We start from the raw sequence: 19,169 nt of genomic DNA on the forward strand, positions 1-19,169 counted from the left end.
GCCGGATGCGCTGCATCCGAGAGTGATAAAGGAGCTGGCGGATGTGATTACAGAGCCATCGGCCATTATCTTTGTAAACTCATGGCGATCGGGGGAAGTCCCAGACGACTGGAAAAAGGCTAATGTAGTGCCCATCTTTAAAAAAAGAGAAGAAGGAAGATCCTGGGAACTACAGACCAGTCAGCCTCACCTCAATCCTGGAAAAATCATGGAGCAGGTCCACAAGGAATCAATTCTGAAGCACTTAGAGGAGAGGAAAGTGATCAGGAACAGTCAGCATGGATTCACCAAGGGCAAGTCATGCCTGACTAATCTAATTGCCTCTATGAGGAGATAACTGGCTCTGTGGATGAGGGGAAAGCAGTGGATGTGTTGTTCCTTGACTTTAGCAAAGCTTTTGACATGGTCTCCCACAGTATTCCTGCCAGTAAGTTAAAGTAGTATGGGCTGGATGAATGGACGATAAGGTGGATAGAAAGCAGGCTAGATTGTCGAGCTCAACGAGTAGCGATCAATGGCTCCATGTCTAGTTGGCAGCTGGTATCAAGTGGAGTGCCCCAAGGGGCGGTCCTCGGACGGGTTTTGTTCAATATCTTCATTAATGATCTGGAGGATGGTGTGAATTGCACCCTCAGCAAGTTTGTAGATGACACTAAACTGGGAGGAGAGGTAGATACGCTGGAGGGTAGGGATAGGATACAGAGGGCCCTAGACAAATTAGAGGATTGGGCCAAAAGAAATCTAATGAGGTTCAACAAGGACAAGTGCAGAATCCTGCACTTAGGACAGAAGAATCCCATGCACCGCTACAGACTAGGGACCGAATGGCTAGGCAGCAGTTCTGCAGAAAAGAACATAGGGATTACAGTGGACGAGAAGCTGGATATGAGTCAACAGTGAGCCCTTGTTGCCAAGGCGGCCAATGGCATTTTGGGATGTATAAGTAGGGGCATTGACAGCATATCGAGGGACGTGATTGTTCCCCTCTATTCGACATTGGTGAGGCCTCATCTGGAGTACTGTGTCCAGTTTTGGGCCCCACACTACAAGAAGGATGTAGAAAAATTGGAAAATGTCCAGCGGAGGGCAACAAAAATGATTAGGGGACTGGAACACATGACTTATGAGGAGAGGCTGAGGGAACTGGGATTGTTTAGTCTGCAGAAGAGAAGAATGAGGGGGGATTTGATAGCTGCTTTCAACTACCTGAAAGGGGGTTCCAAAGAGGATGGATCTAGACTGTTCTCAGTGGTAGCAGATGACATAACGAGGACTAATGGTCTCAAGTTGCAGTGGAGGAGGTTTAGGTTGGATATTAGGAAAAACTTTTTCAGTAGGAGGGTGGTGAAACACTGGAATGTGTTACCAAATGAAGCAGTCATTTGAAGGTTTCTCAGAGTACCTTATTTTTATTGAGAATGCGCCATTCAGTGAAGCGTTGCCTTAGTAAGGCTTCACAGCATGACTAGCCAGCAACAGGAGCCTGAGACAGTAGCAAGAGGCCTCATTTGCATCAACAATGAATAAGAACAACTCTGGAACCCAAAAATTAACGTATTCCATGTGAGCTGTAACAATATGGGGTGGCTCACAGAGAGTGCAGTCCAACTGGAAATGGTTAGGGCCCAATCCTGCTCCTAGAGAAGTCAAAGGCAACGCGACCCGCTGGTTTGGTAGAGGTTGTAGGCGCAGCATTCAGAGAAGCTGGATGTGCATGCAAGACTGTGAGTAAGCACAGCCAGGTACTCCTGGAGAATCAGGTTACTATTATCAAACCTTCTAAGTGTGCACAAAGTCAGCCCAGACACAGCAAAGAGTGCATGATCATGCTCGAACAGAGCTGCACCCAGGCGCACCTCCCTTCACAGCCAACATACATTGAATAGCTAACTTGGTAGAACAGTAAACAGATCATTGTAGCTCTTAAACATCCATCCCACCTCCACCAATGCATTCACTGCTTGTACTTAACAGTGACTCTCCCTGTGAGAGGATAGGGTGACCGCTGAGTCAGCAGAATTGTTTTTACCTACCCCTTCCCCACAGATCAGTGGTGGCTAAACTGTGGCTCGCGAGCCACATGAGGCTCTTTTACCATTAAAGTGTGGCTCACAAGCCCCCTCTGACCCCCCCATTCTCTGCCTATCAGATGTGGGGAGGGGACATGAGCTAGGGACCTCTGCCTTGCAGTAGGGTGGTGCGGTAGGAACTTCTGTCCAGTGGGGAGGAGGGTTTCAGGGCTTCAGCCTGTAGGGTGCACATGCCAGGGCTTGGGGCTTCAGCAGGAATGAGACTGAAGCCCTGAGCCCCAGCTCCTGGCAGGTGTACCCCAGCTCTTGAACTTCTGAAGATTGTTGTATGCAGCTTGGAGGGCCAGTAAGTTTGGTCACCCCTGCCATATAGTCCTGCTACCCTCCTTTCCAGCTTGCCCTCAGGTCCCTTTTCATTCTGACAGAAATGAAATATCACATGCACTAGAAGGGGAGGGAAGGGCAGAGAAATGCAGTGCTGTTTCTGACTCAGCTGTACAGCAGTTTTCAGTTCCTACTGTGAATACTTCATCCACTGCTAGCAAAAGTTCACCCCTCAGCTTACTGCTCTGTGCCAACTCACCGCAATGTGCTGAGTGAAAGATGAGTCAGTGTTCTAACTTGGGAGTACTTTGTATTACCTTTTAATAAGGGAATAACTGTCCTGGGCCAAGAACCTCAGGCTTGGGTTTGGTCAACTCAGGACAGTTATTACTCCATAAACTGAAAACATCATCAAGTTGAGGATAGCACAATTTGACAGTAAGGAGTTGGACAAATGCTGTCAAGATGATAGTCTACCCCCATCTCCCATGCAAACGTTGGCATCACTAGAAAGAATTGGTCCGTTTTCGTAACAAAACAAGCTCACTATTTGCTGGACGTGGGCCACGTGTTGCACTTCCCAGGATCAGGTCTGACCAATAAGAGAGCAGACTTTACAGGCCCACCACAGAAGCCTAGAAGAAAACATCATGCTCTCTGGGTTCGCAGCAAGAGGAAGGGCCTGGATAGGTCCAGGTGAGAAGTCTCTGGTTTCTACAAACAAGGGGTGGGGGCAGCAAGATGAAGGGGAGGATGCATGCAGATAATGCCAAGTTATAGATAATTATAGCCTATCAACTCACTGGAACTAAAAGAGCCTGTCTCCCACCTTTTAATTAAGGCTATGATTTTATCATGGAGGTCTCTGGAAGTCATGAAACCCATGACTTCCAAAGGCCTCCGTGACTTCAGCCCCCATAGCTGGGAGCTGCAGGGTCCTGCTGCCTCCTGCAGTGGCAGGGAGCTGTGAGGTACCCCTGATGCCTGAGGCAGCGGGGGCACCCAGCAGCTCCCAGCCACCATGGGCAGCGGGGGCACACCGCAGCTCCCCTCTGCCAGCAGGGGCAAGGGGACCCTGGAGCTCTGAGCCTCCACAGGTGGTGGGGGCCCCAGAGCTCCCCGCCACCCCGCAGTTGCCCAGTCCCTTCCCATTTTTCATGGATATTTTTAGCAAGTCAGGGACAGGTCACGGGCTTCCGTGAATTTCTCTTTATTGCCCGTGAACCATCTGTGACTTTTAATAAAAAATATCCATGACAAATCTTAGCCTTAGCAATGATTAAAGAAGAAAACACACACACCACAAATCAGAGTGGGTTGGAAGCCCTGCTCAGAGCTGCATCCTTTAAAACATCCCAGTTCTTTTCCCTTTGTAGATTTCTGCACCCAAACTAAATTTCTCACTCAAGGAAACAAATAGTCCTTTGTCACCTTTATATCCTTTTCAACACACTTAAAATTGCTCTCTTGGTTTTTCGAGGCTCTATGGAGTTGCTCTACTCTGCCCCTCAGACATCATATCTACTCACTCACTCAGACTTTATGCCCCAGCTGTCTCAGCACCCTCAAATAAATCTTTGTGGTGCAGTCATTCTTCTTTGTATCTTATACGAGCTGATGCCAGTCTTCTTGACTCTTGCCTTAACACCTTCTTTCTTAGCTTAGGACTGTCTATCATTAAAACAGTTTGCAACACTGTGTATAAAGCACTCTTAAGAAAATTAGATTGCACTGTGTTTCACATGGGTATACATCAGTGGCTTGTTGGCTGTGTTCTTCATTGCACTGAAGTCTCTCTTAATTTCAGAACAAACCAAGACTGGGCTCCTGGCTGTCACTATGAATAAGTTCCCTTTTCCCTGGACAGCTAGAAAGAGAGGAAGATTTATTGTGAATCCCCTGCCTCAATCTCCCCATTAAACTACCTTTCTTCATATACATTTAATTCACACAGGTCTTCACAATACAAATTTCAAATGATTGTTTTTCTGACATGTACCATAATACAAATATTTGTACAAGTCAATCTAAATATCTGATATGGCTGTATTCTGAGCCAAGTAATTCAATATTAATGGAATACTTATTAACGTAAACACAGATAGCTAAAACTCATGTTTAGTAATTTAATGGTACAGTGGCTGCAAATTGGACATTCGCTGACAGTGCTGGGAAGCAGTTGAATAATAGCCTGGCATTGTAATAAGTAAATGAATGGAAGTAGTATAAATTCATAACCTAGTCAAATCTACTAAGCCTTCCTGCATAAATTACAGTGGTTGGATATAGCTATCTTCATATTTCTTCTGTGAATGATGTATGGTACCTACTTACCAAAGGGTTTGTTTGTGAGCCTTGGCTGCTTCTCCCAGGAAAGCCAGGGGAGGACTCACGTCAGGTCAACCCCATGTGTGGGCCCTAGCAAATTCATGGTCCATTCTAGTCAATTTCATGGTCATTAAATTGTAAATTTAAATCTGAAATTTCACAGAGTTGTAATTGTTGGGATCCTGACCCAAAAAGGAGTTGTGTGCATGGGGGAGTTGCAAGGTTATTGTAGGGGGGTTGCGGTACTGCTACCATTATTTCTGTGCTGATGCCGGTGGCGGCTCTGCCTTCAGAGCTGGGCAGCCGGAGAGCGGTGACTGCTGGCCAGGAGCCCAGCTCTGAAGGCAGAGCTGCCACCAGCAGTAGTGCAGAAGTCAGAATGGCATAGCATGGTGTTGCCACCCTTACTTCTGCGCTGCTGCCTGCAGCGCTGGGCCCTCAGTCAGCAGCCGCCACTCTTTGGCCGCCCAGCTGTGAAGACAGCAGCACAGAAGTAAGGGTTATGTGGTATGGTATTGCCACCCTTACTTCTGCGCTGTTGCTGGCAGGGTGTTGCCAACAGCTGCCGCTGTCCAGCCACCCAGCTCTGAAGGCAGCGCAGAAGTAAGGGTGGCAATACCATGAACCCCTAAAATAACTTTGCAACCTCCTTTGCAACTCCCTTTTGGGTCAGAACCCCAATTTGAGAAATGCTGGTCTCGCCTGTGAAATCAGTATAGTATAGGGTAAAAGCACACAAAAGACCAGATTTCACAGGGGGAGACCAGATTTCATGGTCCGTGATGCATTTTTCATGGCCATGAATTTGGTAGCACTCTACTCATGTGCGACAGTGACCCTAGGTCAGAAACTGACACCCCCAAAGCCTTGCAATTGGAGCTTTGGTTTCGTGCTCCTGTTGGCAAAACAAGAAGAGCCGACCTGTGAGAAAGTACCCTATGGAGGCTGGAAACACATTACCTGTTTTGTAAGGCACTCAGGGTATGTCTACACAGCAGCTGGGAGCAAGCATCCCAGGCTGAGCAGACTGACTTGCAATAGCTCTGCTTGAGTGCGTGTGCTAAAAATAACAGTCTGGACACTGTGGTATGTGCAGCAGCTTCAGCTCGCTGCCGACGTCCAAGCCTGCCAACCCCGGGTTTGCGTGCAAATGGCTAGCCCAACTGCCACCCATCCCACAATGACTATACTGCTATTTTCAGCACACTAGCTAGAGCAGAACTAACATGCATCTGTCTGCCTGGACTGAGAGGCACATACCCAGCTGCAGTGTCGACATACCTACAAATATCATGACAGTGGGCACCATATAGAAATCTGGAGAGACAGATTTGTGATTTTATCCATTTGGTACATTCAAAGCATGCCAAATTACTTGGCTTAAGAAAATCCATCCTCAGAAGACATCCTCAAAGACTGAACAGTTACAGTGTGAGTAAAACTATGCTTGAAAGGTATTACAAGGATACCTTCAAATCAGTGGCACTGCTATGGGTATCCGCATGGCCCCACAATATACCAACATTTTTATGGCTGGCTTAGAACAACACTTCCTCAGCTCTTGTCCCCCAATGCCCCTACTCTACTTGCACTATGTTGATGACATCTTCATCATCTGGACCCATGGAAAAGAAGCCCTTGAGGAATTCCACCATGATTTCAACAATTTCCATCCCACCATCAACCTCAGCCTGGACCAGTCCACACAAGAGATCCACTTCATGGACACTACGGTGCTAATAAGCGATGGTCACAAACACCACCTTATACAGGAAACCTACTGACCGCTATTCCTACCTACATGTCTCCAACTTTCATCCAGACCACACCACACAATCCATTGTCTACAGCCAAGCTCTACGATACAACCACATTTGCTCTAACTCCTCAGACAGAGACAAACACCTACAAGATCTCTATCAAGCATCCTTACAACTACAGTACCCACCTGCTGAAGTGAAGAAACACATTGACAGAGCCAGAAGAGTACCCAGAAGTCACCTACTAAAGAAAAACCCAACAAAGAAAAACAACAGAAGGTCACTAGCCGTCACCTTCAGCCCCCAACTAAAATCTCTCCAACGCATCATCAAGGATCTACAACCTATCCTGAAGGTCGACCCATCACTCTCACAGATCTTGGGAGACAGGCCAGTCCTTGCTTACAGACAGCCCCCCCAATCTGAAGCAAATACTCACTAGCAACCACACACCACACAACAGAACCACTAACCCAAGAACCTATCCTTGCAACAAAGCCCGTTGCCAACTGTGTCCACATATCTATTCGGGGGACAACATCATAGGGCCTAATCACATCAGCCACACTATCAGAGACTCGTTCACCTGCACATCTACCAATGTGATATATGCCATTATGTGCCAGCAATGCCCCTCTGCCATGTACATTGATCAAACTGGACAGTCTCTATGTAAAAGAATAAATGGACACAAATCAGATGTCAAGAATTATAACATTTAAAAACCAGTTGGAGAACACTTCAGACTCTCCGGTCACTTGATTACAGACCTAAAAGTTGCAATTCTTCAACAAAAAACTTCAAAAACAGACTCCAACGAGAGACTGCTGAATTGGAATTAATTTGAATACTGGATACAATTAACTTAGGCTTGAATAAAGACTGGTGGATGGGTCATTACACAAAGTAAAACAATTTCCCCATGTTTATTCCCCACCCCCACCGTTCCTCAGATGTTCTTGTCAGCTGCTGGAAATGGCCCACCTTGATTATCACTACAAAATGTCGTCCCACCTCCCGCTCTCCTGCTGGTAATAGCTCACCTTTAGTGATCACTCTCGTTACAGTGTGTATGGTAACATCCATCGTTTCATGTGCTCTGTGTATATAAAATCTCCCCCCTGTATTTTCCAGTGAATGCATCCAATGAAGTGAGCTGTAGCTCATAAAAGCTTATGCTCAAATAAATTTGTTAGTCTCCAAGGTGGCACAAGTGTATTCCTTTTCTTTTTGCAAATACAGATTAACACAGCAGCTACTCTGAAACCTGAACCTCAATCGCTTCCCTTTATACTCAGTTTCATTTTGAAAATCCAAAAATATTAATATTTCCTTAAATAAAAGTTAGCTCATTGTGGATTGTGAGCCATTGAAATTCCCACCCTGGTCTCAACAGAATATGCAGTCTAAACTTACCCCTTTTGAAGTTTAGCTTTTTTGGTAAACCTAGCAGAACATAAAGCTCTCCTATGCTTTATCCTCAAGTTTGGCCATTCCTAGATTTTCCATACAGGATCTTCCCCATTCCAGCCACTAGTTACCTCTCCCATCCAACCCATGTCCTAGTTGGAACTAACATGATGCACATGCTACTATGACTCAGAGTGAAAATAATGTTTAAGTGGTATATAAGCCTGTGCTAAGCCCCCACAAAACCTCTTTCCAACAGTGAAGACTTCGTCCCTAGTTTGGAGTTTTCACTTTATTCAGAGTTTAAACAATCCTCTTACATAGAAAATACATGACCATTATTGACTGCTTCTCCACAAACCAATTAGAAGTCTGGTAAGTAGCAAGCATATTAGGTTTCATGCTGGTGACAATTACTTCATTTTCACTACATTTTACCAGAAGTTGTATAAAACCCTTATCTTCAATCTCTCTCCTGAAATGTTGGCTTTGTAAGCAAGTTTTTGTTTTCTTTTACAATCCTTTTATGACATTCCAGTCTCAGAATTTATTACAGGGATTATGCTAAATCAGTTCAATTGTGGTAAAATATTGTTATGGGAAACAAGAAAAATTTCACTGCAACAGAACCAAAATATTTTTTCCAACCTCATAGTTAGCCACAGAATCAAAGAGGTATAAGATATCACATTTATGCTGTCTAATAATGTGTAACATATTAGAGAAGCAGAAACAGTGTCTGATGGCACCAATTTAGACCCATATTAAGATCCTTTAGCTTTTGTTAAAATATTACTGGTGGTAAACCAATCATTGTCAAACAAGATCTACAGTAGAAAATATTCAGAAACAAACCAAAAAAAAAAATCAAATCACATTTATCACTTTGCAGTCATGAAGTTTGCCATCATATTTTTATTATGTACTATACTTGAATAGAAAACACAGCAAGATCAATGGCAAAGAAAAAAAACCCACAAAGATATTTTTAAGTGATGACCACTGTATACAAAATGATAAATGCTCGGCCCCAAAAAGACATTTCAAAATTAACATGTCATGTTTTGTGATAACTCAGTGACATATGATGTCTACAGTAGGATATTCTTTCTGTAGAAATTTTAAGTCATACTGTATAACCCTGCTATAGAATTCAACCAAATTATACTGAAAGGTTATAATTCTCTGTTGAACTCTATAGGACTTTTCCATCAGGATATGTTGCTCTGTGCTGCGTGGTCTTCTGTGTTCCAATGTAAAAAAAAAAAAAATCTTATTCTACGACACACAATTCACTAACAAAAAAGGATATGTAAAATATGCTTGAGGTTGCATCAATGGTATCAGAAGCAGCAATCTCAGTCAGGAGTCAAATTAGGCTGGTTTACAGTGATCAAACAAGTCCCGGGCTGTGACTGCTGCTTCTATCACAAACACCAAGGTTTAAAAACTTCTAAAGGAAGTACTTTACTCTAAAAACCTGTAGAACTCAATACAGAATGGAGTAATGTCTATGAAACAACAGTTTCTGCATATTAAGTTCTACAGAATGTGTTAAGAAGTTTTCCACACAGTTTACTTTTAACATTTTGGGAAAGTTGAGTGTGACTTTCATTTTAACTTTGAATAACAGACTTAACATTATCCAATGTGTTGTTTCTAAAAATTCAATAAGTTGTATTTCCTTTGCAGTCTATCTTTGAATCTTGACATTTGCACAGCATTTTATATCTCCAAAGCACTGTATAAACACTTAGCTAATCCCTAAACACTCTCAAGGCCCACAATTGTTCAGTAATTTGCAGCAAAGGGAAAGATATTTCTACCAGCTGGGCCAGCCTTACGGGTAGGCGACGTGGGTGACTGCCTAGGGTGCCATGGTCATGCTGTCTAAGTGCCACAAGCTGGCAGGCCAGGGCTGATGGCAACAGGAGTGGGCAATGCCTCCTGGAGCTGTTAGCCTGGTGGGGAGGTGCAGGCAGCTGGATTCGCCCCTGCAGAGGTAGATAGCTGGAGTCATTTTCCCAAAGGCCAGCCCTTTCTATTGGATACAGAAAGCAACACAGTTCTTGACAAAGGGCAAAAAAAAAAAAAAAATACAGTATGTAGCACATTCACTAGGTTGAGGATCTCAGTCAATTTTATTACAACAGTGGCAAGAGTACTGTCTGAGGGTGTGACTTCACAGCAGTTAGCTTGAGTTAGAACAAGTGGTGCCCCTACCTCATCCCAGGTCCACACACACAAGTCTCTAGCTTGAGTTAAGTGGTGCCTTCAACTCAAGCTACGTAGCCTGTGGGGGTTGAAGCTCCAGTGAGCTAGTAGTGCAGTGGGGATGTGACAATTCAAGTTACAGCTCAGCAGCAGCTAATCCAACCACTCTGTGCCACTAATCAAATCACTCTGTGTAATTCCAGTGTTGTTCTGAAGTGCGGTTGCTCTCCCTTGAGCTGGGCTGGCTCAAGTGTAGTAATTTGAATATACTAACTCGAGCTAAGTGTTGCAGGGAAGACAAGCCCTGACTTCAGTGATCACAAGTTAGTGGGGTTTGTACTCTGGGCTTTCACTGGCTCTCGCTCTTATGATTGTGAAGATTAACTTTAAAATAGGAACTGAATGTAAACAGGGTTTTCTGTACAAATCTGCTGGCAGCCTGAAACAGTAGCTTTGAGAGATGGGACCTTCCCTGGTGAACTTCAGTGGGGATGTTGGCATGGAAGCCGAACAATACTAATTTAAAATATCCAGAGTTAACTATTTCACAGCTGATCAAAATCTATAGAAAGGAGAGGGACAAAGATGCCATAAAGATCTGCATCATATAATAGGAGTCTTCTCAAGAGATCACAAATTGGAGCACTCTATTGGAGCCCTGAAACACATCTGAGGCCCACGGAGCAGGATCTGAGCCTTAGAAGCCCAGCACAGCAAATTCAACACTGCCCTTCTCAAAATATTTTAAGTGGTGACGTGTTCTGGTTTCTCCAAGGGACAGAGTTTGGTTTGTGGCTGGAAGTGGAACAGCACATACTGCTACTCCACTTTAGAGTTTGTCTACACTTACAGAGCTGCATCGCTGTAATGCTTAGTGAAGAGGCTACCTATGTCGACAGGAGAGCTTCTCCCATTGGCAGAGATACTTCACCTTCCTGAGGGTGGTAGCTATGCTGACAGGAGAAGCCTCTCATGGACATTGCCCTGCCTATGCCAGTGGTGGGCAAACTACGGCCCACAGGTCACATCCGGCCCGTGGGACCATCCTGCCCGGCCCTTGAGCTCCCAGCCGGGGAGGCTAGCCCCTGGCCCCTCCCCAGCAGTCCCCCCTCCCACGCAGCCTCAGCTCGCCATGTCACCTGTGCTCTGGGTGGGGGGGCTGCAAGCTCCTGCCAGCAGCATAGCAGGTTCCGGCCAGGTGGCAAGGCTGCCAGTCCTGCCACTCTGAGCGGCATGGTAAGGGGGTTGGAGGGGGAGTTGGATTAAGGGGCAGGGAGCCCTGGGGGGGCAGTCAGGGGACAGGTGGTGGTTGTATGGCACAGAAGTTCTGGAAGGGGGGGCGGTCAGGGGACAGGGAACTGGGGGTGGGGGAGGGAGGTTGGATAGGGGGTGGGGTTCCAAGGGGCCTGTCAGGGGAGAGAGAATGGTTGGATAGGCGTGGGAGTCCCAGGGGACCTGTCAGGGGGCAGGGGTGTAGATAGGGGTCAGGGCAAACAGGGGATGGGGGGGTTGGATAGGGGGTTGCATCCCAGGAGGGGGTAGTCAGGGGACAAGGAGCAGGGGGGTTGGATGGATGAGGGGTTCTGAGATGGGTAGTCATGGGGCGGGAAGTGGGAGGAGGCAGATAGGGGGCAGAGGCCAGGCTGTTGGGGGAGGCACAGCCTTCCCTACCCAGCCCTCCATACAGTTTCGCAACCCCATTGTGGCCCTCAGGCCAAAAAGTTTGCCCACCCCTGGTCTACACTGGGGTTAGGTCAGTATAACTAGATCGCTCAGGGGTATGGATTTGCCATCCAAGCCTCATATCCCCCCCAGGATACAGAATCAAGAGCTTGTCTGTCCCTCCTCTAGTAAAATGCTTCAGGGGAATGAAATGCTAGTCTGAAAAGTACAGCGCTCATGTCTAGGTGTGGAGTAACATTAGAGATCATGCTTATAAAGTAATTAGTAATAAAGAAACTGCAAAACCCTTTTGGGGATGAGAGGAGACAGCTCTTTTGCCAAATTTTGCTGTTCTGTGGCTGATTTGCCAAACCAGGAGCGTTGGGCAGGACTAACTTATTTCATTCTGCAGTAATAACTATACGAGATTCCCAAATCCTGCAGTTGGTGCAAACACTTGAGTACTTACATGTTTGGGCTGGGAATCATTTCCCAGTTCCAGCCAGATTTCTTCTGGGGATTTGGGGCACAGATTTCACTTTTTCATGCCAAGTCCTCAAATCAAACCACTCTTTCCCCTCCCTGATTCTATCTGCACATTTTTACTTCCTCCTGCACTCACATAAAACTTGAAAATTCATCTCCAGTTCATCCTGGTAACCACAGGAAGCACCTTTAATATTTCATTGTTGAACATCACTTTAAACCAGAAACTAGAAAACTAATCTGGATAGTAGGGATCTGGTCCAGCCCTACAAACACTCTATATATAGTAAAGTAACCAGACCTCGTGGGTAATGTTGTTAGCTCTCCATTACTTCCAGAAATATTGTGAGAGCCTCACACTTCTAATTCACAAATATATGTTTAACATTAGAACCTGCTAGACTACAGCAATGACAACTTTACTGTATATAGCAGGGCTGATTCTGGCCCCCTACTCTAGCAGGGTATAGGAACCACATAGGTGCCACAATGGGCCAGGAAGATCATTCTTCCAATACAGGAGCAGGGTAGGACAGATGTAGGCTGGTCTACCCGGCCTCCTTCGCAGACCCTAGCATAAAGGGAGAAGACAGGGCTGGGGCAAAAGGGGGTTGTACTGAGCATTACAGGAATGGACCACAGTACAGCCCAGAGGCTGCCATAAATTAGAAAAGCAGGGGGGCTGCTCTAACTTACCCCAAAGATGATTTTGATACCTTCATCAGCCCAGAATGTGGGTGGTACAAACTAACTTAAGCCACTTTTGCTCTATGGCCAGGCTGCACCTTCTGTGCTGCATCAAGAGATAAAAGGAAGCCAGTCCAGTCAGAAAGTGGTAAGTGCGGTACTGGTAAGTGGCTGCTGGTACATATCCAACCAAACCAGCAGGGATGCTGATGGGGGAGGGCAAAAGGGACAGCTGTCCTGGGGCCCAGCAATTTAAAAGGGCCCAGGGATCCCGGCAGTGGCCATAGCCCCGTGCCCTTTAAATCACCACCACTGCTGCTACCGTGGCTAGAACCTTGGCCCTTTAAATCGCTGCCGGAGACCAGGGTGGCATGGGCCAGGCAGCGCTGAAGGGCTGGCTGGGGGAGTCTGGCCCAAGCCCCACCCCCACCCCTTCCAGGGGCCCAGAGCCACCCTCCTTGCCCAGGACCCTGGCTGCCCTGCATACCGGTAAGTTCTTTAAGTTACTTTCACCCCTGGCTGAATCTCTCAGGAATTGCAGCTCCGCCTGTGTCTTTTATACAAGCTATATCCCCAAATTTGCAGAACTGAAAAAATAAAGGCACAGGGTGAAGATGTAAGGGTCAGAAGCCAAAGATATGTTTCTTAAAGTGGTGATGGAAGGGTTTAATAATTGCTTTTACAGCACTCTGAAGATGTGAAATGTTAAGCTAGTGCCAAGTTGTATTATCACTACAAATAAGAGTCATGCTAGCCAAGCAACCAGGAAATAGCCAGACCACTCTGCCTGCTGTATTGACTTCAATTTATTGTGGCTTAATGTTCTATAGATTTTTCTATCAGATAGTCACAGGTCACACTCACTACTGCTAATACTACATTAGAAAGCCCTTCTGAGGTACATAAAAAAAAAAGACACAGGAGAGAACAAAACATTTCTTCTCAAGACATTGCTACACCCTGGAAACCCAAGTCCACCTTTTATGTATTCAGCTGAATCAGGGCTGCTTTTATTCCCATCTGAAATTGTCTTGGTTCAGTTAGAAGACACATTGCTCACAAGCAAAACAAATAAGCACAGAGGATGAGACAGTAATTAAAGTTTTTGAAGCCTGTATGCACATTGAACATCAGCAAGGATGTACTATCAGAGCACTCTAGTGCCCTCTCTCTAGCTCAATCATGCTTGCAGACAGGTTAAGTGAAAAGAAAAGGAGTACTTGTGGCACCTTAGAGACTAACAAATTTATTTGAGCATAAGCTTTCGTGAGCTACAGCTCACTTCATCAGATGAAAGCTTATGCTCAAATAAATTTGTTAGTCTCTAAGGTGCCACAAGTACTCCTTTTCTTTTTGCGAATACAGACTAACACGGCTGCTACTCTGAAACCTGTTATTAGGTTAAGTGAAGTTATCACTGTGAAAAGTTGGTGCAAGGAGGAATTATAGTCATTACTGCTAGTATGCACCTCACCATCTCTTTTATACAACTCTTAACAGTTGGACAAGTCTCATTCTGCTGTGGTCTTCTGATTTCAGTAATATCTTAGCTACAGAATGTCATACACCCTTAGGGTAGCTTCTCCATACTATGTGAATCACTCGTAATGATTTCAATGAGAGTGTGGACACTATTGAACTGGTTTCTTACTAATGTATCAGCCTCCTCTTTACACAATGGTCCCAGATCCAAGAATCCTGCCTTAATCTACCCCTGCCCAGTTTCAGAGGTAGAATAAAGTAGCATAATTAAAAAACAGCAACTTGCCGGGTTGGGATGGGGCTTGTCCTCCACAACATCCTCATTGACCTCTGTCTCTGAAGAGGATAGGCCAGCAGGTCTCCAAACAGATGCTGAGACTGAGGAAGAAGTTCTATAGTCCAAGGCAGTGGCTTGGGTCTTGCTGATCTCAGAGGTCAGCTCCCTGGACACAGCAACAGTAGAGGCCAAGGCCATATCCATTCTGTATTCCCCACCTTGCATTGGGGATGTCTTTCATAATATGGTTCCTTTCCTTATAAAATGGACAATAAATGATGCCTTCCCAGGCGTGCAGTCAACATCCTTGGACTTCCTGTAGACCTCTTTTAACCCTTGTGGGGTTTTTTTCTTGGCACTGGTTGTCACTCTACTGAATTTGCAGATTGGTGAGAGGTGTTGAAATTCTGCCATAAGCCTTGATGGTTGCTGCTGGTCAGCTGGAAATCTCTGCTAACTCTTGACACCACTCTAGTTATTGATAGCTAAATAGTAGATAGATGCTCAGTTTTCAGATGGATCAGAGAGTGGTTTGTCAAACAAAGTTGGTCACCAGAGAAGCAGCTTACAACCGGAGCTCCCAGAGTTGCATCACGAAACTTCAACTGGTAGGTGGCTTCTAACAGGGTTAAGCCTATTACAGAGCTCTCTCTCTCAACTACATTGCCAGATAGGCCACTCTTGCAATGTATGGGGCTTGCATGATGGAGCATGATACTAATCTTTGTCCCAATGAGTAGTTACAGAGCTGAGCCAACATGATTCTGACTTGGTTAAGGCAAACCCTAGGGCACAGGACCCAAGCTGTAGCATGATTCCTTTTCTGTTTGGACAGAGGGCACATTAGAGTTATGCTAAAGGGTACACAGAATGTTAAATATAAGCAAGAAAATATCTCTGAAGAGAGAATAGTAGCCTGCAGCCCACCAGATTTAGGTGAATAGAGCTCTTTTTATTATTATTATTATTATTAGTAGTAGTAGTATATTTGTTACCTTTCTTTTTCTACAGATTAGCTTCCCTTTATCCTCAGCACCCTGGTTTGTGGGGGAGAGGGAAGGGCTGTTAAAAGCAGTTTAAATATTGCCCTTTCACTTCCCTAAGTCAAGCACCTTCCTATAAAACACAAATCTCAATAGACAATCATTCCTGCTATACTAGTCTAGGATAGCCTGAGTGCATGGCTAGTAAAGCAGCAAATCAACACAGGTGGGCTGGAGCCAGTACTAACAAAGAGCATGTGTTACCAGTTAAATTCTTGGAAGCTGAGTTTCAGAAGTGCTGAGTATTCACAACTCCAGCTGAAGCCAATTGGAGTTGTGGGTACTCAGCACTTCTGAAAATCTTTGATTGATTTAAAGGCTTTCCTGAGCTATTGAAAGCATAGTATTGGGGGAAAACATTGGAAAAGGATGATTTTTCATTAAGAGCCAGGAGTTCTGGGGAAGCCAGCTGAAGGCAATAAAAAATAATCCCTGTGTGCCCCTACTCAGAAAACCAAAACTCGGCACTCTACAACTAGTGAGAAAAGATACACTTGTGGAGAGAGAAAGGTGATAAAAGTGGTGTGATCTAATAACATTGAGTGGGCATTTAAGGGTGAGTTCTAAACAGATGTCTGATTGCAGTATCTCAGGGGAAGGTTGTTATATGAACCAACTGGTCAGGCCTATCTCTGAGAATAAGAAGTGTAGTAATAACACTAAAAGGAAATAAAAAGTATAGCCAGATATAGATGCACACAATACTTTAGCTTGCCTGCCCTACTCTTTAGCAATGTTCAAATGTGCATAAATATATTTTACTATGAAAGATTTTCTGTTTACTGGTCATAAATATGAGAGTTTATTACAGTCGTGATTAGATAGGACTCCAAATCCCGGTATATCACTTGAATCAATAATTGTCTCACCCACTGATGACTACAGTGCTGTTGAGAGGACCCTGGAGGTATCTATTATAGTAAGTGTACAAAACTGCAGTAGACTCTTTTAAACTAACTCCTAAAACCAAATAAACTCTCCTACCTTATTTTCCTGGTAGCTGAAAAGTAAATCTGAATGCAAACATGAAGCTCTTGCTGCCCAATGCAGGAACTGGAAGTTGTGTAAGATGTCATTTACATTTGCACAGCGCAAATATTCTCATTTTTGAAATTCAAAGGGCTTTTTGTTCTTGCTACATTCCCAATTGTTTGTTGATGGGGGCACAACCAAAGTCAATCTTAGGCTCATGCAGTCACTCACAATGTCCCTATATTAATGTCAAAAATGAAATTCCTTATCTTGCTGCTGTGCTGAGTAACTGGAGAGACATGACACTCAACCTATTTCTCTCCCATTCAGAAACCCTCCCACAACCTTAGAAGTGTTACCAAAACTAGCTCTGGCCCAGATAGCCAATGCCCTTGCTGTAACCTTTTGCTATTACTCCTAGTATCATTACACTTCCTATGTCCCATTTTTCTGGTTCATACTAAAAAAGATATTGAACACACAAAAGAATAGTATAGAATAGTTCTGAGTCTGAGAGCTTAACTGGACTGTAACAGGGGAGTAGCAGTATTCAAGGGCCTAATTCTCCCCCATGCAGTATAATTTGTAGAGGGAAAAGGAAATTTCAATTTGTAACTCACAGAATTTCCTATGAGGTCTTCCTTTTTTTGGTTTGAAACACTAAGGCCCAGATCCTTAGTGTGTGGGGGGAGAGATAGCTCAGTGGTTTGAGCATTGGCCTGCTAAACCAGGGTTGTGAGTTCAATCCTTGAGGGGGCCATTTAGGGATCTGGGGCAAAAATTGAGGATTGGTCCTGTTTTAAGCAGGGGGTTGGTCTAGATGACCTGCTAAGGTCTATTCCAACTCTGAAATTCTATGATCTTCAATGGGAGTTAGGTGCCTAAATACCTTAGAGGATCAGGACCTAAGACCCACACTCTGCTCCCATCACTTGGTAGAAATAAGTAGAAGTTCTGCTGCCAGAAATCTGTGGATGTCAGAGAGCCCAGGGGCATCCACCTGGAGATCCCTTGCTTCTGCTCTGCAGCCCCACACCCACTAGCTCTCCCAAGCCTCTAGAAAGCATGGCTCTTGCAAGATCCATGTTTCCAGATGCTTCCCTGAGTGCAACTGTTTCCAAAACCAGCTTAAAGGCAAGCTATACATTATAGAGGGAGAAGCAGTACAAACTAATACAGGATCAGTCCCTCTTGAGGTCAGTAAAGCCAAAATCCTGCATACTGACTTCCTGGGGGTCAAGGGAAGAGGGGGACATATGCCACTGGGGCAGAACATCCATTTTTCTCAGGCTAAGCTCCCCTTCTGTGCATATATACTGAGGTAAACCCTGGGGCCCTAAAAGAGTAAACAGAGTACTCAGAGCAAGAGACTTAAGGAAAACAAGTGGTGAAGTTTGTCATTTTCAATCAGTTCTCTGCAGAAGTTAATCTGTAGAGGGAGAGATGGTTCCCTGACCACTGAATCCCTTGTATCAGTTAAATGAGTTGCTGCCAGATTAAATTCCCAATCTAGCAGTTTGTCCACATTCAGCAAATCACTTTAGCACATGCTCAAGTCCCATTGGCTTCAGTGGAATATGCTAAAAGTTAAGCATTTGCTGATGTTCTTTGCTGAATAGGGATGGAGTAAAGCACAGGCTTAAATGCTTTGCTAAAGCAGGGTCTTAATGCTGGCTGTTAACACTTGTTACGTGAACTCAACACGTGGGGAATATATTTATTTTAAGAAGTAATAATATTGCATCTCACATGTACCATGGTACAAACCTTTCTAAGGAGGGGATATGCACCCCATACAGTTGCCTCAAATTCTGCTCACCTTTGTGCAACAAAACTGCACTGCTTCTACTGCTAGGAAGCTTTCCATGCAAACAGGAGGAAGGGGGTTGGCTAAGAGAAACAAATAGAGAATTTCTTATTTATCTGAACAAATGACACAGCATTTTTCACTGTCATCTCTCAGATAAATCCCATTAAACTGCCTCACAAAATGCTTTTGGAAAGAAAAATGTGTGAAGCATTTGGCTTGTCACATTCTGGCTGACTGGCGCACTGAACAAGGGATGGGATAGCTGATCAAACTATATTACAAGCTGATTCTAATCAAACCCAAGCCTTTCACCATTTGGATGTCTGTAAATGCCTGGCTAACAGTTTGTTGGCACTATCTGATCTGGAATTGGGAGCCATGAAATAGGTTCAGAGGAATGGCCACACTCAATCAGTCCTACTGTCTACTCCAGAAGTTTGCTGCAAGAGTGGCCAGTATCAACTGCATCAAAAGAAAGTATAAGAAAGTCTAAAGTGAGGAATTATGGTCGAACCTGCCCAGAGGAGGATCTTATTTTGGAGGCTGGCTTAGGCTCTGCAACACAAGCCTTTGGATGCTGTATTTGCAACCTGACCAACTCTGGGAAATACCAGTAATCTCACAGGAAGTCGGTTATGATGAGATTTCTAGGAATGGAGAAGTTTCACATCAGCAGTTTCATTT

The 19,169-nt window shown here is 44.7% G+C and overlaps 1 protein-coding gene across 1 annotated transcript in view; it reads right to left on the reverse strand.

Moving 5' to 3' along the window:
- Window positions 1–15,849, reverse strand: part of ST6GALNAC3 (ST6 N-acetylgalactosaminide alpha-2,6-sialyltransferase 3) — a 399,069-nt gene extending 383,220 nt beyond the window's left edge. Inside the window, exon 1 of the mRNA XM_043490484.1 lies at window positions 14,670–15,849. Coding sequence (XP_043346419.1) covers window positions 14,670–14,885 — 216 coding nt within the window. The 5' untranslated portion in view covers window positions 14,886–15,849. The remainder of the gene's footprint in view (window positions 1–14,669) is intronic.
- Between the last annotated feature and the right edge of the window lie 3,320 nt (window positions 15,850–19,169).

The sequence above is a fragment of the Dermochelys coriacea genome, chromosome 8, assembly GCF_009764565.3.
Source record: "Dermochelys coriacea isolate rDerCor1 chromosome 8, rDerCor1.pri.v4, whole genome shotgun sequence".
Classification (NCBI taxonomy): Eukaryota; Metazoa; Chordata; order Testudines; family Dermochelyidae; genus Dermochelys; species Dermochelys coriacea.